Source organism: Pollicipes pollicipes, unplaced genomic scaffold (assembly GCF_011947565.3).
Source record: "Pollicipes pollicipes isolate AB1234 unplaced genomic scaffold, Ppol_2.1 Scaffold_5724;HRSCAF=6776_pilon_pilon_pilon, whole genome shotgun sequence".
In the NCBI taxonomy this organism is placed as follows: domain Eukaryota; kingdom Metazoa; phylum Arthropoda; class Thecostraca; order Pollicipedomorpha; family Pollicipedidae; genus Pollicipes; species Pollicipes pollicipes.
In genome coordinates this window covers 40,091,767-40,113,593 of record NW_023596746.1, presented here as the reverse complement: position 1 = coordinate 40,113,593, position 21,827 = coordinate 40,091,767, and the positions used below count along the sequence as shown (strand labels likewise).

At 49.0% G+C, this 21,827-nt stretch overlaps 2 protein-coding genes and 1 non-coding gene across 8 annotated transcripts in view; all 3 read left to right on the top strand.

Moving 5' to 3' along the window:
- Positions 1-112: 112 nt before the first annotated feature.
- Positions 113-5,645, top strand: RpL28 (ribosomal protein L28). Its single transcript, XM_037226908.1, has 4 exons — positions 113-160; positions 662-760; positions 3,545-3,673; positions 5,429-5,645. Exons 2-4 carry the CDS (start codon positions 662-664, stop codon positions 5,615-5,617), a joined length of 417 nt encoding a protein of 138 aa, XP_037082803.1. The 5' UTR covers positions 113-160; the 3' UTR covers positions 5,618-5,645.
- A 4,044-nt stretch (positions 5,646-9,689) lies between these two features.
- The window catches only part of LOC119103625 (SWI/SNF-related matrix-associated actin-dependent regulator of chromatin subfamily A containing DEAD/H box 1 homolog), a 34,389-nt gene continuing 22,251 nt past the window's right edge, over positions 9,690-21,827 (top strand). Inside the window, exons 1-3 of one of the 6 annotated variants that reach the window (XM_037227228.1) lie at positions 9,690-9,710; positions 10,515-10,734; positions 11,620-11,765. In XM_037227228.1, coding sequence (XP_037083123.1) covers positions 10,623-10,734; positions 11,620-11,765 — 258 coding nt within the window. In that variant the 5' untranslated portion in view covers positions 9,690-9,710; positions 10,515-10,622. The other 5 variants (XM_037227226.1, XM_037227224.1, XM_037227223.1 and 2 more) reach the window with 5 other exon arrangements.
- Positions 16,886-17,026, top strand: LOC119104016 (U4 spliceosomal RNA). The gene has a single exon (XR_005094855.1). It is a non-coding gene; the product is annotated as a U4 spliceosomal RNA (small nuclear RNA).

Here is a 21,827-nt window from a genome sequence, read left to right as displayed (position 1 = left end):
TTTTTCTTCGGTAGCCTTTAAGTATCTATTTCTGGTATTTTTTACCCCATTCTTAGGTTTTGGACAGCTGAGAGGTCTTATGAAAACATTATTTCGAAATGGCAGCGTTGTTTTAGCGTCCCCATCTCTTCCTTTTGGCCGTCGACAGAAGCGGTGGAAGGTACGTAAATTGACGTTGGAGCGTTGAAGGTTCTATACAGTTATCGTTATTTGTTAAGTAATCTGAGATTTTTTACAAGGTGTTTTTATGTTCCCTATTGGCCGATATGTAGTCGAATGATCTACGTATTGCGCAAATTTCGTATCAACCTGCATGCGGGCTGTCATACCTTACCTTACCTTACCTTACCTTAAGTAGGGTAGGTACGGTATGACGAAAATTTGGTATCACCCTGCATGCAGGCTGTCATGGTGCTTGTCACGATTTGTTATATTACGATTTGCTGCCTGAATGTTCGGCTAGTACTAATCAAACTTTGCGGGGGGATGTTGTAATGACAGCATCTGCCTTTGTGTGATTATGTGCACTGTGCCACCTAATTTTCAAAACCCCTACGCTGATAATGCTGTGCCTGCATATTTTACTAGGTTCATTTTATTTGACAATTTAATGTGGTGAAGTGAATCTCACTATTTTGCATCTGACCAATGTTTTTTTCAGATGGCATCCCTGGCATCACCTGAGTTGGTGTGGCAGATGGTCCGTAACAACCATGCCCACTTGATGAAGTCCCGCAACATCCGTAGACCCTTCAGCAAGGTATTTATTCTCAGTATCCTGCTCATTACTTATCCAATTGACATGGGTGAATGCCATGCATGCCTCAAGGTGACTTAATTTCAAGTTAAATCCTCTGTAGCACATGATATAAAACTTGTGGTTTCCATGGATCAATGTCTACATAGCTTAATAGGCCTGACACTTCCAAAAATGATCAGGTTCTTTATATCTAGGATGTGAATCATGCAGTAGATAGTATAAATAGATGCACAAAATGTTTTTGAATGTATCTTGCTGCTACAGATCAGTCTATCTGCCAATCTTTACTTACAATGTTTGGTTAGATGTCATTAGGACAAAGTTGAGGGATATCTTCCAGTTTAGGGCATCTTATTAAAAATTTGTGGCAAACATGATAAAATTGTACTTAAATGGGGAAGACCACAGCAAGTGACAAATGTTGTAATTGGTGTTTTCGGAATAAGTGTGGTTAACAAGGAATGGTGGTAGTGTAATGGTTGGCTTGTCTGCGTTAACCTGATTTCTTAGGTGTCTGCCCTCCCTGGCAGGGTAAGAGGCAGGCAATGCCATATGGCTGAGCTGCTGAGTGAGTACTAAGTCCCAATAGGAACATTAACAAGGTTAACAAATTTTGTTTAATGTAGGACAGCTTACTGTTGTATCTGGAACAGGAATCTATCTGCCCCAAACACCCTCTAGGTCATGTTGCTATAGTTTTCAGACTGGCCATATGCAGCATCTAAAAATCATCCAGTGAGGTGTGCACTGATGTAAAGGTAGATTCATTATGTCAGAATACAGGCTGTTGGCCCATGCAAGCAATTCGTTGGTGCTTGTCTGTTTCTCTTTGACCTTGAATTCAGACATATGACATGTCCAGCCCATTTGTCAAGCCTGGAGCACCTAGATGCTGGGTGAGCCACTGCTTGGTTGGATGATGATTGATTAATTTTGAGTGAGGGAGGGGCAGCAGGCCTTGAAATGTGATTTGGGAGAGAGGGGGTAATATCATGACCAAAATATTAAAACCCCTGGCACTGGTGACCAAGGTATTGAAACACTTAAAATAGTCATAGATTGTTGTTTCCCTTCCATAATTATAAATCACTATTTCTGTTGCAAAATTATAATAAATCACTGTTTCCCTCACATGTGTCTCACACAGTTTGCATCAACCAATACAAAAATGTGTGGTGAGACTCAGCTGCTTTTGTGGAAGATAGTGGAAAGTCTCAACACTTCCACCTGATTGTATGGTATGTCAAAATATCACTGCCAACCTGGTGACAGTTACATCAGGACCAGGTGGAGCTAGAAGAGATCTGATGGGACCAGGTAGTTGCAGACCAGATGGAATGGAACTGGACAGCACCAACAGGAATCAGGCGGGACTGGGTGGAACCAGACAGGATCTGGTGGGATCAGATGGCACTGGGCGAGGCTAGACGTGACCGAACAGGACCCACTGGGACCGAGGCGGGATGAGACGGGACCAGACGGGACGGAGCCAGATGTGACAGGACGGGACCAGATCGAACTTGATGCGTCTTGGCGGGACCGAATCGAGCCGGACACTACAGAACAGTACTAAACGGGGCAGGACGGAGTGTGATGAGGCAAGATGGGACCGGATGTAACTGGGCGAGACTGAACGGCACCAGGTGGAGCTAAGCAAGACCTGATGGAATCGGATCGGACCGGGCGGGACTGGACGGAGTCCGACGTGATAAGACAGGACCTGACGCGATGGAGCGGGGTCGGACGGTAAGGGGCGTGACCAAAAGGGATCGGACGGACAGAACGGGACCAGTGCAGGACCGGCAGGGACCAGACTGAAACCGCTCGGGACCGGACCGGGACCGACCGGGACCAGACCGGAACCAGATCGGAACTGACCGGGACCAGACTGGAGCCGATCGGGACCAGACCGGAACCGACTGGGACCAGACGGACCAGACCTGGAGCCGATCGGAACCAGACCGGAATCGGCCGTTACCAGACCGGGTCCGTCTGGTCGTGCGTTGTCCGTGCTTCCGTAATTGTCCCGAAAATGGAACTTTTATTGCGTACAACTTGCGGTGTAGGCCAGCGGCTTCGTGAAAGGCCCTGGCGGTGGGGACCCAAAGATATTGGAATGGTGACTTAACCATAGGCAGGGGATTCGTGCCCTCGGGAGGTCCGGGTATGTGTGCTGAGATTTTAATCCAGCTGCGGCTGGTACCAGTCCCAGAACGGGCGTATTGTTTGGTCTAATTCATATGGAAATGTCAGCTGGCAACTGGCCGGAGACGGTCTGGCTGGCTCGAGACAGCCATGTGGTAGGATTGCGTCGCAATGAAGCCGTCCGCGGTCCTGGCCAGCAAGTGGCCAGAGACGGTCAGGCTGGCTCGAGACAGCCATGTGGTAGTATTGCGTCGCACTGAAGCCGTCCGCGGTCCTGGCCAGCCAGTGGCCAGAGACGGTCAGGCTGGCTCGAGACAGCCATCTGGTAGGATTGCGTCGCACTGAAACCGTCCGCGGTCCTGGCCAGTGAGTGGCCGAGGCCAAGTCATCAAATGAACTTGAACGGCAAACATTCATACAGGTTGAACAGAGCACCAAGCTCTGTTCTACAGGCATTCTGAACCCCGCACCAATCCAAACAGCTCGAAATATATTCCTAAAATGTTAATTATGGTTGCTTTGCCATTCATATGGCAGGAATAAGGCACAGCCCATTGAGTGACTTCATGTTCATAGCCGAGTGCTGATTATCGTAGACATGCCGACAGTGTAATGGTCACGCGATTGTTTCTCTTCCAGGAAGCCAACAACCTGAAGAATGTGAACACGTACCGCTACAACGGGTTCGTGCAGAACAACGTGGTGGGCGTGGAGCCCTCGACCAGTGGAAAGGGTGCCGTTTTGGTCACCAAGAAGAAGAGATCCGCGGTGAGTACTGGCGCCCTCGAGCCTTGTAATTGCAGCTTACATGACTGGCGGTTTCGACATTGGCATTGACTGGCCACAAATTCGGCCTGCAATCTCAGATGCATGACTTTCACTTGCATCGGGTTAGTTTAATGCGTGTGTGCTATGCATTGTTATGTGATGTATTCCGTCATTGGTTTGTTTCAAATTGGCATGTTTGTCATATTCATCGTTCAGCTTCGTACGTCTTTTCGTGGTATCCGCCGTCACTGCGCTGTAACGAGTGGGACCTATTGAACGTTGTTATGAACCTCGTTAGACGTTGGGAAGCCAACTTGTGGATAGTCTTGAACGAATACAAGTGCGAACATCCCACTGCTGTCGCTTGGGTATCTGGCTTCATGTGTGAACTAGAACCCCCATAAACGCTTCTTTGTCGGGCTAATGTGTTTAGTGCTGTTTCTTGATATGGTCTCGCATTTTTTAAATTCCTTTTTCGAGCGACATTTCCTGAAATGTTCTAGTACCTGTCATATAGCAGGTAGGAATCGTAAGTATAATAGGTAGGAATATATAGTACAGTGGGTAGGAATCGTAAGTTACTGATCGGCTCACTCGGTCGTCATTGTTACCTAGCGATCTTGGGAGCGGGAAGTAGGAGCTAAACGTTTGCTTGGCTTAGTTTGGTGTCGCACCAAATCAGAGAGTACTGTAGAGCACAGTACAGTCTGTTGTGTTGAAATGGCGTGGTGATGTCCGTTAAAACGAGAAACCTGACTTGGCACACCTATCTCGCTGAGCGAGGAAAGCCGTTGACGAAGCTTATAACTCTTGAGTTCCGAAAGCCGTGAATGGAGCTCCGTCAAGCGGCTCGACGAAGCCGCTTAACGGAGCTCGTTGCCAGCTTGCAGTGTTGACGGGCGTGCGACTTGCAACATTGTTGTGTGGAACAGATTGGCACTCGGGGCTGGGACGCAGGCATCTAACGCATAACATCTGGCAGACGAGACGCATGCCGGCTGACGGAGCCAGAATAACGCGCGCTCATACCCGTGGTTCCCGTTAAGCTACCAAATCACGCGAAGGAGCTCGTGTTCGCACGTGTACATCCACCCTGGAATGTAACACGGGCGATTGTCTCAGAACTAAAGCTTCAAAAGGGTAGCGCTCATGTCATCAATGAATTGTCTATGTCCTGCCACTCTATTTGGCTGCATGCCTGGAATATTGTTGCAGGCATATTGTTCAATTTACACTGGCAATGCCCACGTAAATAATGACATCCGCGTGTGATTTGCGATTGCAGCCTCAAGCGATCTGAAATGAAGCGAGGACCTTAGATGTCACTAATAGCTGTAGCTGGCATTGTCTCCATTGGCCGCTGACGTATTGCCCAGAAGCGCCAGGAAAGCTTACAGTGACACTGGAATGCCGTTATACATGATGTCTGGACCCGGCTAAAAAGTATGCAAATTGATTGACGGACCCAAAAATGACGTGTTGTGCGTTTTCAGGTTCCGCGCTTTCGCAGTTTGAAATGTTAAAGCGATGAATTGTGTTTAAATAAAGAATAAATAAGACACGGGTGTTGCTTGTCAAACGCTCCGAAACTTCTTTTAGTGTTTTGCGAAAACAGTCTCCACAAAATCGTTTGTGACGCTAATAGGCGTTAAAATCCGAGTCACCGTGTGGGCAGTACTGCAGCCAGTGAGTGCCGAGCCGACCACGCGGCTGGAGCGTGCCCGGTGATGACCCCCGGCGTGTCGTGTGCCGCAGCACAAGCCGGGCCAGAGCGTGCTGCGCCAGCCGCTGACCAAGGGCCGCCGCGTCTCCATCCAGAAGGTGCGCCGCGCACTGAAGGCGGCCAACTACCGCAAGGACCTGCGCGGCCTGGCGTCGCGCCGCGCCGCCGCCATCATCCGCTCCCAGGAGCCGCCCCGGCCCACCAAGGCCAAGAAGAACTGATTAGTATAATACACCGCTCTGACTGTAATGTTTCGTGTCTGGCACAGTCGGGAGGAAGGACGGTGGAGGTTGGAGAGCACCGACAGAGGGGCAGGCCTTCACACATCGGGCCGGTCAGGACCGTGTGCTTTGGTATTGCTGGCGCTTGGCGCTTGCAGTCCTGCTGAGATTGTACGCTTTGTTATGCCTTTGACCCGGCCTGCTTTTGCGGCTCGGCAACATTTATCTAAAACACTAATGGAGGATGGGTAATGACGTGCCGTCTGTAGTCCGGTCCCATGCGGGGGCACAAGGCGCGTCTGAAGAGCAATAAAACATGGTAACGTTAAGCGTGTTCTGTTGCAAACATTCCAAAATAAGGGCAACGCCCAGTTTCGAGTTCTGCGTTCTGGCGCGTGGAGGCTCGGTAAACTTCAATTCAAGTAAACATTGCAGTAAACAGCCAACATGTGAATCACATGCTCATTGCTCGTGTCGGGCTGAGAAACGTTCGGAGAATACGCGAAGTGTAGGGTGTATTGAGCCGAGGGATAGGGGACGGGGGCTGGAGTGGATACTGGGAGAAGGTCATCAGTGGCCTGCTTTGTTATGCATCGTCCCGTGATTTACCTGCCCGCGATTTTGGCTTGTTGTCCCTTCTCTGACTCGGAGTCGCTTTCACATCGGCGGGGAGGATTAGTTGTCTGAAGCGTCACGTCCAGAATATTTTCAACCGGCTTGGGCGCAAAATGACCGCCGCTCCCGATGCTTTCACGAATACCAATTGTTCACCGTGGTACTTATGTCAGGCGGCAGATCGGCCGCTCCGAGGCGAATATCTCGCACAAGCGAGTTACATGCAATCTCCAAACACACTGATGTTCCTCGGGATCAAGCGTAGAAAGCTTAAAGCACGGAAGGTAGCAGCGTAGCACGAATTACTCGCAAGGCGTGTTATGGCGACCAGTCCTATCTGACTGTCGGGATTAGCGACCAGGCAGCAGGCGGCGCCCGCGGCGGTGGACGGCGTCCCCCTCACGCGGTCATCGGCCGGGTGCTCACCGGTTGGCGGGTAGGCTGTGTCGCAGGTCGGCTGGGCGCGGTCGTATCACTCAAAACCAGTTCCAGCTCCGGAGCGCACTTCCGCAACGCCGCTTTCATGTAAAGCATAGCTCTACCTAAGCGATGTTCGAGACATACAAATGGGCCCCTGGTTGGGTCGATCTATGCACAGAGGGAATGACTCATCCCCCGTTCGCAAATTGGCGGCCGCAAGTCGCCGTCCTCACCGTAAAACTCACCAGCAGACACGTCAGTCGACGGGTCGCCTCCACGCACCTCGCGGCCACCATCATGCGCGAGTGTACGTTTCCAGCGGGTGATGTCAAACGCTGGCGCCAGTGGATAAATATGATATGATGCTTCGGTGTCATTCGATGGTCCTGAGCCATTGCTATCACACGCGCACGGTCTCGCTCTCCACGCGGGAGCATAGGTGTCTTGATATATTTGTAGGCGGCCCACCGGGAATTTATCTTGTTACACGCACGCTATCACGCTGTTAGTTAACACACACACGCGCGCGCGCGCGCGCCATGCACATATCAGAGGCTTCAGCCTGGCGGGACAGTCTTGAACACGCGCCTGATCTCAGGCTCCCCAGGTGACACTTGTGCACACGCAGGGGCTATCCCGATTCCTCGGGCCCAGTGAATCAGAGGACTGTTTTGGTGTGGCTCCGGTGACATGAAGCGAGGCCGTGACCTCGGGAAATGAAAAATCTCCTGCAGCAAGCCCTAGCGTAAAAAACAGGTTGGCTTTGACCTTGGTTTCACCTTCAAACATTACCTTAGGTGAACGTATTTTGCTCATTCAGTATTTGTGATGCCTAAGAAAGGATCTCAGAGATTTATAGCTTCGTCCAACACTCCATTTTGGCATCAGATTGAACGACTCCCTAGAAGTGGATTTCCCAGAAACGATGGTCTGACTTTGACCTGTCATAGGCGAGCGACCTTACAAAATGCATCTAAATTGTTTTATGTCAAACGATTCGCTTTTAAATTGTCTACGGCAATACAAAACAGGGCGCGGCCGCGCCGCGCCGTTCGGTGCCATTCTGGAAAACCTTTCGGGGGCGAGTCATTCGACCCCCAACCGAGCGCGTGCTAAGGTCGATAAACTGCAGAAATCAGGCGTTTAACGGCCGCATGGAATAAATCACCGCCATCCCCAACTTGCAAGGGCTTAGGGGACCGTTTCTAAACCGATAGAATTCAGAAGCTTTTTCATAATGTTTGTCTGCGTTCTACAGACATTGAGGACACCGTGAAGGTAAATTGTAGATCGATATGTTTGATCGAAATTTGAGGGTGAATATTTTCATTGTAGGTTGAGTGGTCAACACTGTGTATTAACATTGCCAAGTCATGTTCATCTGGAAATGTTTAGCTTTCGGTCAGGATCAGTTAGTTATACAATTCATATAACGTGGTTTTTAACATGCGCGCTCCCAAATCTTAGCAACAAAAACCTCGACATCAGGCGTTGCAGCCTCCATAGCCCGCAGAGCGGACTATGGATACTTTTCAGTGGGTAACTTTTCGTCATGGTCCATCGGTATACGAAAATGACAACCGTTCTGAAATTTACCTTTATTTTTGAACACTTAAATCGGTTAGTGATAAAACCTATGTTACATAATTTTGGGCGTGCGTGCTCGCGAATCTTATTTAAAAAATCTCGACGCCAGGCGTTGCAGTCTCCGTAGGCCGCGCAGCTTCGGCTCAACAGCTACTGAGCCGTGGCTAACGGGTGGACGAAAATGATGACAATTCTGAAAGAAGTACTTTTGAACGCTCCATGACATCAAATCTTACATCTACAAGGCGGTCTGGGCGCATATTACACGTGTGCGATTTTTAGACTGATGATAAGAACGGATTGGCCCTTAAAGCACCGCGAAGTGGGGCTGGAATCTGGTGGTGGAACTGGAAGAATGAAGGTAGGTTTTCTATTTTGCGTGTTTCTGTAACTATTAATCTGTCCAGAATATAGATGAACACGGCGCCCACTGTCTGGTGGCACTTGCAGTGGCCAACGCCATTCGGTTTTACGAAAGCTGCAACCCAGACCATCGCTCTCCTTGCTCTCGAGGTTGCGGGCAGGCATGTTCAAACATTTTGACGCACTTTTTCACTAATCCATTCTGAAGAAATGAACGTTCTTGGGCAAAGATGGGACGGCCTTGCTTGTTGTTTTTGAATTAATTTCGACCTACTCTATTCAACAATAATGAGACCTCCACTCTACTCAACAATAAAGAGGCCCTTTATTTCTTGCGGGCAAGGGGGCCCTTGGCTAGAAAACCAAAGGCACATTACCGGTTCCGGTCAAGAGCTGAAGGGTCACTCCTTTCCATCGCGAAGCGTCTTCTGGCTGTCACTCTAGTGACACGAGACGGGATCTCATGGTCGATCCGGAGGCCATTGGAAGGATATATCATATCTCATTGCTCCCCTCCCTGACACAGGAGGCCTTCTGACCCGCACAGTTGGCCCCGGATCAGCACAGGAACACTCATTGACGACACAACATCCTTGATCGCCAAACGTGGTCTAAAAATTGTCACACAGGCTCCAGTTCCGTGTTATTTCCCCAAATTAAAAAAAGCATTCGCACGGTGCAATCTTTAAACCGTACGAATTGACAAAATATTTACAATCATGCGCGGAACGTTGGGCTCCGCGTGCTTCATAGCGCTGGCTCAGGGCTACCGTCAGCATCGAAGCATTCTGCTCCGCCGGCAACACCCATTTGTTTAATACGAGCCCATGGCAGCACGTAACCGAACGCGGACGGTCACCTGGCTCGTGGAGACGAAAACACGGCAGCGCTTTAAAAACATTGATAATCGTGCATTGGGAGTGCGATCGGGTGTGTTAAGTAGTAATGGCATCCTGCAGTTCGGGCCCACTATGGTTCAATGACGTCATATACTCAGCTGACAACTTCAGTGCTTTCAATGCGTCACTTTGTGATTCCAGTGTTAGCGCCATTTTTGCAGCGTTTCTGTGTTTACGATCTTCCAGCATGCAGCAGCAGGCACCAGCCAGTAAGACTGTGGGCCGGCCGTGCCGGTTATGCGGGGTTGAGTGGGCCAGTTGCGGGTTATAAATCAGCGAAATTTGCACTGCCTCCCTTGTCAAATACTTGAATAGGTAATTTGGTACCTGTAATCGTGTAATTGCTTCATTTGGATCGCTGGTCTGAGTTGTATTGCGGGGATTCAAAACCATGGCACATTGTCCAGGCGTTTGTAATTAATGTGCAGTTGATTGTAGATACATGGCATCATAGAGACGTTATCGGAACATGAAAGTCTCTTTAACTTGTATGAAGGCATCAGGTTGCAGTTTATGCAATATGTGTAAGAGGATCATTTGATGCCTGGTTTGTGGCCCAGATATGATGAATTCAGTGCAAGTTAGGAGGTAAACATCAGATCAGCTATGCAGATATGAGAATTGTAGCTGTTTTGTTTGTTTTCATAATGAATGATGTCAAGTGTTTGGCAAATTGTATCCTAGTTATAAATTATCTCAACATGAAAAGGCCAAAGAGTCAGTGTTCAGCACAACAGTTTGTGGGTGCTTGTCCAGACATGCCCATAGACATTCAGCAAACCATGGCAGTGATGTTGGTTAGGTGCTTGGGTAAATCAATGTTTTTACTTGGAGCAGGACCATAGCTTCATCAAGATTCTTCCAAAGCTACTATAGCTCACAGAACAGGTCATAGTGAAGAGCTTGAGAATGTTCCATGCGTGCTGAAATGGGTTATGAGTAGGTGTTGCTATTAAACCCAAGTTGGCTTATTAAATAATGCTGTTGTTACCATCCCCATTTGTGAATTTCAGGAATCTGCATGAAATTGTTGCCTTTTGAGTACCAGAAAGGTCTGACAATAATATAATCAAGAAATCATAAAGTCAGCTATACAGCTTTAAGGTCCATATTGAGGAATCATGTCACAGTCATTGTTATCAGACTTAAAAAGATTCAGGTACCAGAAAAGACCAACTGAATCTGCTGGGGATGCATCTCAGGGGATGGGCCAGGAACCTAGCACTGCAACAGGTAAGTGGTGAAATACCTGTGAGTAGGGTAGTGTGGTCTATTATGTATGTGGATGATCAGCATGGTTGGTATTTTGGCAGTGACAGTTAAAGAAGTTCTAATAAAAGCTTTTTCATGAGAAAAAGAGAAAAAAACAATTAAAAAAGCATGTTGCATAAGTATATATTCTTCCTTCCTTGAAAGGTGTCAGCTCTATTGGCTTTGCCATTAAAAAATATCCCTCAGCACTTTCCAGCCTTTGTTCCATATGTAATTCATCTGCTTATTGTCTCATTTGGATCATATGTATCTGATTCATGTCTGCCACCTGCAGCCTGACCCTTGCATACCCCAGAGTACTGAGAGCAGCCCGATCAGCCCTGTGGCCCTCAAGGTCTTCTGAGTACCCACCTCATAACTCCTCACTCACAGAACTTTCCAGTTACTGTCTAGACAACCTGGTGCCCCTCGGATTTCTCTGAATGCTGTCCCCAGTCCCTCTGTGCTCCCCAAAGTACAGAGTGTTCACCTTGAGTGCATTCTGATCATCTCTGTGCCCTTTTAGGGCCCTTTGAACATGGTCTGACCATCCCTGTGCCCCCCAGATCCCTCTGAGTGCAGCCTGACCATCCCTGTGCCCTCCAGATCCCTCTGAATGTGGCCTGACCATCCCTGTGCCCCCCCCCCCCCCCCAGATCCCTCTGAGTGCAGCCTGACCATCCCTGTGCCCTCCCCCTCTGAGTGCAGCCTGACAATCCCTGACAATCCCTGGATCCCTCTGAATGCAGCCTGACCATCCCTGTGCCCCCCAGATCCCTCTCAGTGCAGACTGACCATCCCTGTGCCCCCTCCCCCTCAGAGCCCTCGGAGTGCGGTCTGACCAGCCCAGTGCCCCCTCCCCCTCAGAGCCCTCAGAGTGCGGTCTGACCAGCCCTGTGATCGGCCGCCGTCGTGTCAGCTCGTGCCACAGCGCCGACGGCGACAGTCCTGTCCGACGACGTCGCATCAGCTCTTGCCACAGCGGCGATGGTGACATGCTTGTTGTCAAGAAGGTGAGTCAAACTGTAGCAGTAATATCAGAATGCATGCTATCTAGGTACATTCTATTGTATCATATGATATCATGCTTTCTATCATAGATAACATGATAGAATGTATGCTATCATGTTGTCTCTGGGTCTCTTTTCTGCTGTTTGGGAGCACATTTATACGTTTACATCTGTGTTTAAATTGGGTTTTTCTGGCTCCATAACAATGTGTCCTTTTGCATTTCATCATTTTCACTAACATGTGTGGCCAAGCCTATTCCTCCCTCAAACCCCATACACCAAAACACATGCTTAGCTTCGATCTTTACTATTCTGACACACTGCTCACGCTTTTCATGGTGGGCAAACTAAACATCTGCTGTCTCCCACCAGATATGAATGGTAACATTCATCGCTGTGAGCTGGTTGGATGTTTCTGGCCGATGCTGTACATAATTATGTGCATTATTTCCCAAATTTGAGGTTAAGGGGATGAGACCTGCGGAAAATTGCCTGACCGAAAGATGATAAGAGTGACAGTGTCCCCTTCAGATCCTTTGACACGTAAATTTTTGCCAAGCGTCTGCCGCTCGCGCTGAAATTTTTATACGACGCTCTGAATATAGCGCTGGCCCGGAAGGCGTAGGGTAACGCATTGCAATAGGAATTTAGCGCTAGTGCTTTCAATCATGGCGTCGTTTTATTTTACGCTGATCCACGCCGGAGACAAATACAACAGTGTATTTCAGCTGTCCGGAACCCGTAGCGGTTGAAAATCTTTGTTTTGAAATCATCACATTATGCTCGATGTAAAGGATCTACAGTCAGGAAGTTTATGGTACGCCCACTTGCTCTGTGTGCGCTCGAAATATATCATATTAAATAAACGGGAGCGTAGAATTACATCTTAGCGATGCATAAGCAATGAAATGTGATCAACATGCCGTACCCTCAGTCAAAATAATGATTTGCGAATTTGTTTACTGATGTTGCTTGTTCTGTGTCGTAACAGCAACTAGGGACAGACTAATGCTTGGATCCAGGTGCAGTCGAACTCGACCCTGGTCGGAATTAGAAATTGACGGCATTCGGAATCCGGCACCGATCCCGGTCAGAATCGGGATCATTTTTTTCGGACAAGGTGTAATCAGCTCTTTCGCACACTCGTTATAAAATTGATTCAGAATAGAGCCAACCAGGTAATCGATGCATTGACTAGGTTGTAAAGTGGATCTGGGTAATGTGATGATGTCTGGTGGTTTTTATGCGTGGCAAATTCAGCATGGTTCTGTTTTTTTAGGCTTCATCTCAACCTTTTTTGGATGACTGGGACTTTTGGGAGCTGAGCTCACGGTAAACGGTACTCATGTGTGGGCCCTGACCTCCGCGTTCCGTAACGCAATGCCAGGCCAACGGCAGAATTTGGGGGCAAAGTCTCCGTGGCCCGGAATGGCTAGCTCGGCTCATCCTGCCCTCTGACGTCACCTGATTTTCGGCGCGGTCGCAGCCACCGGCCGCAGGCCACATCTGTCAAGGGCAAATAGGGAGCGCTTAAAGCGACTCGAACCAACCCCGCCACAGATGGGTGAATCGGAAGGCAGGCGCTCTAGCCAACTGAGCTGCCGGGGCGGACGGGAGGACGGATTGATAATGCAGTCCTCTCATGCTTAAATTAATGTCGTGTTTATATTATTAACGCCCGTAAAACAGATCATCTCATAAACCGATTGCCAGAATAGACTCCGTGAGAATGAATTCCGAAATCGAACGACACCTCCTTAACCGAAACCGATTTGACTTAACGCTGTATTGTGAATCCTGAAAAAACTGTGAAAAAACTTCCGTCCGCAAACCGAAAACACTAAAGGAATCCTCAAAACAGAGACTACGACGAGAAATAACCAGGATACAGAAAGAGCGAAAAGAAAAGGAGCTTGGCCCATCTTTGCTTCCATGGGGTAGTGGGACAGAACGAGTGAAACGGAGCATCGCACTGACGCAGCTGAACTGGGCTGAAATCTTTATGATTTTCCAGGGCCCGGCCCAAGCCTGGCCAGCGCAGTATGTCGATACCGTAAACATGGAAACGGGGCACAGTAAATGCTGGTATTGAGGTGGTGGCAAAACACGGAAGTTACACACACAGTGAGTGAATGTGCTGTTGGCACTGAAATTATGGACGCAGATTATCGCTAGGGCACTCGCCGGCAGCCGGGGTAGAAGAGGACAGGACAGGGTAAAACGTGAGACATCGGGATGTTCTGAATGTTAAAATCGAACATTAACACCGAGATGGTGTATATAAATATAGCGACTGCTGGGTGTGGAGTTTTGAATCAAAAATGTTTGCTGGGGCATGTAGATAATTCAGAACCTCAGGCTTGAGAAGGCCCTGCTGTATTTCCGGTATTGATAAACAACCAGCCAAGACGATGAGCACAGCCTGCCGTTATGGTTTAAGGAGGCAGTGCAAAAATAATTTTGTAAATGTTGGTCGGAGTCCAGAGTCTGGAAATGTCTTTCCATTTGTATTTGCTCGAATTTCAGTCAAGCGGCAATTTTTTGGTACGGTAATAGATGTTGGGCGGAACGAATTTCATTGCAAAAATACAGTACAGAACAAAGAACACACTAAATGTGCAATGGAGGCCAACTTTCTAGCTTATGCGAAATGTTTGGCAGCCGTGATGTGCGATGTATTTCTACTTTATACTAAATTCTGGTCTGGTATTACTCTAGTGTTTAAGGATGCTATGCTAGAACAGTACGGCACGGCACGGCACGGCACGGCACGGCACGGCACGGCACGGCACGGCACGGCACGGCACGGCACGGCACGGCACGGCACGGCACGGCACGGCACACTGCAAGCATGTGGTGGTTGTAAGCAAATGTAGCATATTCCATAGCGAACTGGTGGAAAAGTTTCAACAAGCTCGGCTTCGAACGCGCAACCCTTTCATTCCGCATCTGGCATGTTGCTGATATAGCTATGGAGACCAGTGGTCCATTCTCGTAAGTCGGATAATTTACGAAGTACCATGCACGAAAACCCGCCTGGTACGACGTGAGAGTTGGCTCCTCGAGATGGATCGGCTCGAGACCATCATGCAATCTTTCGTCTCGTGCCGGGTTCATAGGAATTGGTTTCAGCGGTTCAGAGCTCTGTGAAAAGCAGGCCTTCTCGCCCTGAAAGGCAGGGATCAACGGGACACCCCCAAATATTTCTTGAGGATACCCCTCCGGCATACCTTGCAATCGCGCTCAAATTTGCGGTAGCCCTGAGGCATCCATGGCGCGCTTTTTGACGCTTCAAACGTGTCTCTGGGATTTCTGGTTTCAGCGCAGCGGCCGTTTGTGAGGAGCAGGGCGCGGCGCTCTTCAGCCGGCGCGTGCGGCGGGTCGCAACCGACGATACCGCGGAACGTGCGTGGCGGGCCGACATTGTTACATTAACGGAGCCGTATATCATAAAGAGATGCTCAAAACACTTAAAATGTACACCGTTGTACTCCGAATTCAACAAGGAACACGCCTGTTTAGGTGTTGCGTTGCTATGACGAAACGTCTCTCATGTATCAGGCTGCAAACCTGAAGAAGTGCGATTTACGGGAAAATTTCACCTTGGGCCTGGCAGAATGCGGTCGATTAGTGACATAACAAGATATATTTTGTTTCCAATAGCAAAATCTTGTTGAAACCAATCCACTGGCGTTTTTCGCTAACATCTCCATTTTTCTTAGTTTGTAAACGGCAGGGAGTCGCCCGCTCCCCCCCCCCCCCCCCGCCCGGCCCCATCAATCTGCGTTATGGAGAACGGTGAATCAGGCCGAGGGTCACCATATGAACCCTACGGGTTAGTAGATATATAGATACATAGTGTAGGTCAGTACGCCGTGGAGCCGTTGTGCTACCAGCGTATTTCGGTGGAGCTGACTTTTCAGGTCCTCGGTTTGTCACAACGCCCGATAAATTTGCCTCGTTATAACGCCGTGACGTCAGACACTAAAATGTGCACGAATTCGAAAGCTGAACCGAAAAGTGTGGTTATTTGAAACAAACATGTGTGCCAACCTCAAAGTGGGCACACACAGATAAATAACTTTTAAGTGCAAGGACATGGGAATGGAATTGTCATTTACGATCACATAAAGGCTTACAGAAGCACAGGTAATAAGTATAAGCTCAAAACCAAGACACACGGCCCAACCTATTATGTGAGGATGTATGCCATGTTGAATGAAAGTCGGGCACTGAAGTTTTTGTCGCTGGCTACCACTTAAATGCGGCAGTGGAACTGTAGCGACTGTTCTTAGTTTCCTCCTTCGTGGAATAGGTCTTTCGCTGCACCGAGGGTGCTCTGACATTCGCGTGGTTGGTAATGCTGGTCGTTTTTTTGTAAATGATTTTTCACCGACCATTTGCCGTTATGAAGTCAAGTATGTATGCCTGATGTATTGTGAACACTCTACAGAGCTCTGGTAGTGGCTCTTGCTGCCTGTGAACCCTGTTGTATTTTCCAGGGACCATTGTATTTCTTGACACCGACTGTTCTGGCACGCTCATCAGTTATGGGCTCTGCGTTTTGTTTTTGAAGTCGATTTTGGTCCGATTTTGTCCGAATATTTTGATCGCATAGATTTCTGGGCGCATAGTTTACGCTGAGCAGCACCTGTTGTGTAAACGCTGATGCCGCCATCTGCTGATCGTAAAATTATGGTGCTTTGACATAGGTGTGCAGCGAAACGTTAAGGTACGAAAATGCTCGGCACGCCCGGGCCAAAACGTGTGTTCGTGAGGGCCGGTGGCAATGTAAAACATTAACGTATAGATGGCAGCACCTGATGAAGCTACACATAGGTGGCGTCTTGTATGCTAGTCTCAGGTTCATAGAATAGACGATAGATGGCGTAAAGATGTCAAAATTATTGCGGCGCAGAAATCTTAGGTAGTGCTGCCTAAGGGCAAACTAGCGCGGGAAGTCAGTCGGTGGGTGCGTCGGGTAATGCGCGGGTGGATGCGGAGGTGCGCGTTCGAACATTCTCACGACAGTAATAGCCAAATTTCATGAGTTTTACCTGGAAAACTAGGCGACGTGTGGTGGAGCTAACTTCATCTATAGACGAAAGGTCGGCGAGTAAGGCAGCTTTGCGCAGTGGCGATACAGTAACCAATGAGGTCTATCCGAGGTGCTGTTATTGCTAGTTGAAAACTTTACCCAATACCCCGCCGGGACGACGTGAAATACCGTCGGCCACGGCAATGTTTGGAGGGCCTCACGGGGCCATATCACATCGATTTGAAAACTGTAACGTGGCGAATGTTGGGCGGCTGTGGTGCTGTGGAGTGCTTTGAGTTGAGTTCGAAGTATGGCGGTTCGAGTTCGGTGAAGCGTGGCATTGGGCCCAGTCATTACGACGTAAGAAGCTGTGGGATTCGGAAGTCGGTGCTTGGGTGCCGGAATTGGGGCCAGCACACAAATGACAGAGTCTGGTGAGCATCAAAGAATAGGGAAGAATTGGATATAGATTGCAGCGACTGTTTCCTGTGTGTCTGGTTATCGGGGTTCTCATCCGATCAGGGGTTTAGATTCCTGTTCACTGTGGGAGACGGGCGACCCCCCCAATTTCGAGAACAAGAAGTCCGGGAAGGAACCCATTTCTTGGCATAGTTTGGAGGTAGGTTGAATGGTTTTGCACTGCTCTGTCCCCCCCCCCCCTTAACTTGTTTCGCGAAACTGCGGTCCTCGCGTAATACGGGAGGAAGGCAAGGGAATAGCAGTACATGAAGCACCCAGGGTTCAACGACATCTGGTATTTTATGTTGATCGAACCCGGTGTGAACACGTACTCCAGGAAATGCTTGGCTGAAGGTGTCAGTCTCTCGGTGCTCCGCTGTTATTGCAGTTTATACTGTCTCCGTAGCCCTGTACAAAATACCAGCGCGTAGTCGTGGCAGCAACCATGCGCTCGTTGATTGGTAAAAGCGTCATAGGAACAGCGAACATGTCCGCTGGCAAATGATCAATTCCGGTATTTTTGTCGCCACACTGTTCTTCTCCTGTTCAGGGCAGACTTGCGACAAAGCCAGTTGCGGCCATGACGTCGTGATGCCGCAGTCTTTGATCGGCTGGCTTCTGCTTCGACTTTATGCCATTTTAACGGTTGGCTCTGGCTTCGGCCATGAGATCTTTCTACGGCCGATTTCTGCTTCGGCTTTATGCCTTTTTAGACGGTTGGCCTTTGCTCCGGCTTTATGACGTCATCACCTGGCTTCGGCTTCAAACAGGTTTTAATGGTAAACTCTCACGCTTCCACGTGATCTTGAAATCATGGCTCACTTTGTCACTGTCATTGTATTTTTGTCTTCACTGTACATGCCACTTAACTTCGCTAAGAAAAAGAGCGGCATTGTTTGTCACTCAACCCCAGTCTGACACTCGACTTTTCGAGCCTACGACGCATGCGTGGCTGAAGTGTGATGGTCCGTGATGGGAATCCACTGGTTCAAACCGGCTACCAAAAACAGCGTGCCATGCTCAAGACCGACGGTCGGACAACAGCTGTCCGAAATGTTGCGTACAGACCGGTACACATGACGGGGGTGACATTCAGAGACAAGTCATCTTTCCGCAATGCCTTGTCTTACTGGATTTTTTTCGATCCCAAGCCAGTTAAGCGGAGACAAAAATGGTTTTTCTTCCGCAAAATGTCATTGTACGCAACATCAAGGGTCGGTTCTGGCCTCGTAATTGTGAACTGACTGGTTTGGCCCCGACTAGGCGTTTCTTAATTTCGAAGTCGCTGGCTTCAGCTACGGCCTCGCGTGTATATCATTAGAAGCAATGGCTTCTGATTCGGCCTTGCGTTTTAAAATACGAAGCCGCTAGCTTCGGCTTTGCAGTTGCAAACCTGGAAGCTTCGGCATTCGGGTTCGTGTCATTGTCTTGACTAAATGCCGCTCCGTGCCCAGAAGCTGGCCTCGTCTCTATGCCTGGTCAAGGGTGCTTGCAAATACCATTGCAATGCACTCTTGAATATATGCAAGCGCATTGAGTATTCTAGTGCAGAATATTAAGCAAACAGAACTGCATAGATAATGATGGGGCACTTGCTGAGCTAGCTGTCTTACCGCTCAGCGTCTTGATGGTATCCAAGTATCTCCTGACGTGAACATCCTGGCGCGCTCTCGCTCTAAATCTTGGCCGCCATTTTCACGCTTCACCTGCGACCGCGGCGGGTGGGAATGGCAATGGCGGCAGTAGGAATGTCGTTAGCAGCGATTCAGGAAGTGAATTCAGGGGAGAACTGGCTGTAAAATGACCGCCACATTGCGTACGGCCGCAGTCCCTAAACGCCTGTGACGGCATTGGGGCTGTAGCTAAGCATTCGACTCGGCATGGGTGTTCGCGTGTTCGAAATCTAGTCAGAAGCTATCATAGGTGTGTTCAAGTGGTTCTGATCCTGCTAGCACGCAGTCAGCAGGTGTAATCGTGCTGCGGATGGGGAGAAGTTCGTCGGGCCAAGGAAAGCGTCCGTGCCAAAAGTCGGCACAGAAAATGTCTTTTTGCCCTATCTGTAAAGAAAACAAGTTAAAAGAAGCATACATATGACTGTGAAAAGTAGTTTGTTGTCTATCGTTGGAAAATTCTGGGATTCCGTCGCGGGTCTCACAAAATATAGCGCTTTTCGGCCTTCCGTTCCATTGTTTCTGCACAATGGTTGCCCACAAGATGGGTCACGAGGTATGACGCTTTAGCTGGGCCCCGGGTTGCTGTTTTCAACGAGGTCGCGTGTCTGGTACGTCAGTTGCACTTTGCATTGAAGTACAGTTTGCTGTCCCGATCTCCGGAGCTGAAACCCAGTGTCCGGGAGCAACACTAGTACGTTATTATATTTCCTCTGCCTCAAAGATGTCAGTGGTGTATATGTTCAGCACATTTAAGTGTCATTGTGAATATCGTTAATTTTTTCCAGCCGACAGCGGTTCGGTCCCAACACCGCCTTAGAAGTGGGGCGTGAAGACCATCCGGCCGGCGCGCGGACGACGCCGTCACACCTCTCGGTGCCGGCGTCGGGGCGGCGGCCTCGGGCTGCGGGGACGGCGGAGAGGGGGGGGGAGGGGGAGGGATAATCGCCTCAGGCGGCGGAACGCGAGCTGTCTGCCGCCGGCGGTGTCGCGAGGGGGCGCGCCGTGACGCGCCTTCAGCAGACCTTGGCGGATCGGGTGGTGGTGGGGGCAGGGCACACGCACGGCGGGGTGTGCCGGGTCCCAACTGAGCCAGTCGACTCGATTGGCGGTGGCGATGCAGAAGCTGTTGGTGGGCCAAATTCTGGGGAAGCAAAAAGTATGGATGAGGGCAGCGCAGGTCAGGTCGATTTCAGGTGATGCCAGAAGATGTTCCCCCAGGGATGAGCAATGCACTTAACAGCTCGAATCAGCTGCGTGATCAGACATCAAGAAGTGAAAATGCAGTAATGCACTGCACATACCGCTTTTGGATATACCGAAACCTCGCGTGCGAATAGTTAAAAATGCCTAAACATTCCCTCCTATCGCTTTCGGGCTTTTCCGTGCCATGTGCAGCGCTCATTTCTTGCTCACACCAATTACCATCGCCGCCATCGAGTATATTTACATGTGCAGGACTAGCCCGAGCATCCTACGGCGCGTGACTGCGGTTCGTCCCCCGCATTCCCCGATAGTCTCGGCCCAAGTCTTGTGGTGAGCAGCCGGGTGCCGAAGTGGTTACAGTTACATTTGACACTGGATAGTTTTTTACGGTTATTTGCGTGATAGGAATGCATGTAGTTTCTTGTTGGAGAAAGTTTAAACCGTAAAATGCCGCATCGGTATCGGATGGCGCCAGCTGCCACGTGTGGTTCATGTATTTCTTTTGCAGGCCGCCAGACCCGCGACCACTGCGCGATGTTCTCTGCTCCGTTTTCCCACGAAAGCGGGAAGTCTGGGTCCCCCTTTAGACGGCAGGGGGATGGGATCAAGGAGTGGGTAGCGTCAGATAACATCTTGAGACCCGGGATTAGAGTGAAGGAACCAGAACGAAGGCTTTTTGCACTACGCTGTGAAAGTTTGCAGTATGCTTTAATTTGCAGTACCCCGCAGTTCGTCCTGGCAAGTGTTTGTCATGTTGCGCTGTCTTGCGACGATGGGACGCGCCATTTGTGGCTGGGCTCACGAGCTGGTACTATTGGTGCAGAGGAGCTTAGATCTACGTCTTCATGCTCAAAGAAGTGTTCCGGTTGCTGCTAGCCGTCTAAAGGTGACAACGAGCAATCGTTGGAGGCATTTACACCTGTTACCTCGCGATATGCGTGACAAACCGATAGCACGAATACGACCTAAAATTTGTGGAGCCCGTCAAGAAACACCTTTGTAAATAGTCTCGTATCATTGATTATATTTATATATAATAATTTATATATGTTTGTTGACCCTGCAATGCTCCGGAACAAAACGGCAGAATTTAAGTACTGATTACCCCTATTTGGTGCAGACTCTTAGCTGTATGGCTCAATGCGCGAATCAGTGTTGCGATTGCTGTCACGTGTCTAAAGATGATAGCGAGCAATCATTGGAAACATTTACACTTGTCACTTTGGGATATGCGGGACGTAAACCTATAGCACAAATAGAGCTTGAAATTTGCAGAGCCCAACATTAGGCACATGTGGAAATAGTCCCCCACCATTCTTTGGTGTGATGTTTGACATTACTTTGTTCTGAAGTCACATGAATATGTTTTCCTCATTACTCGTGATTTGTGTTTAATAAGCACTTGCATTTTTCTGACGCGACCACGTTGAGATTTTGCAGGTGGCATGATGGTTGTGGAAATAGTCCCCCATCATTCTTTGGTGCGATGTTTGACGGTACTTTGTTCTGAAGTCACATGAATTGTGTTTTCCTCATTACTTGTTATTGGTGTTTTGTAAGCACTTGCATTTTTCTGACGCGACCACATGGAGATTTTACAGGTGGCATGATGGTTGTTTGTGTCAGCAAGCATAATAAACGCTAAGTTCTTGCTATTGTCGGATAAAATCTTTATAAATAACTTGTGTTTGC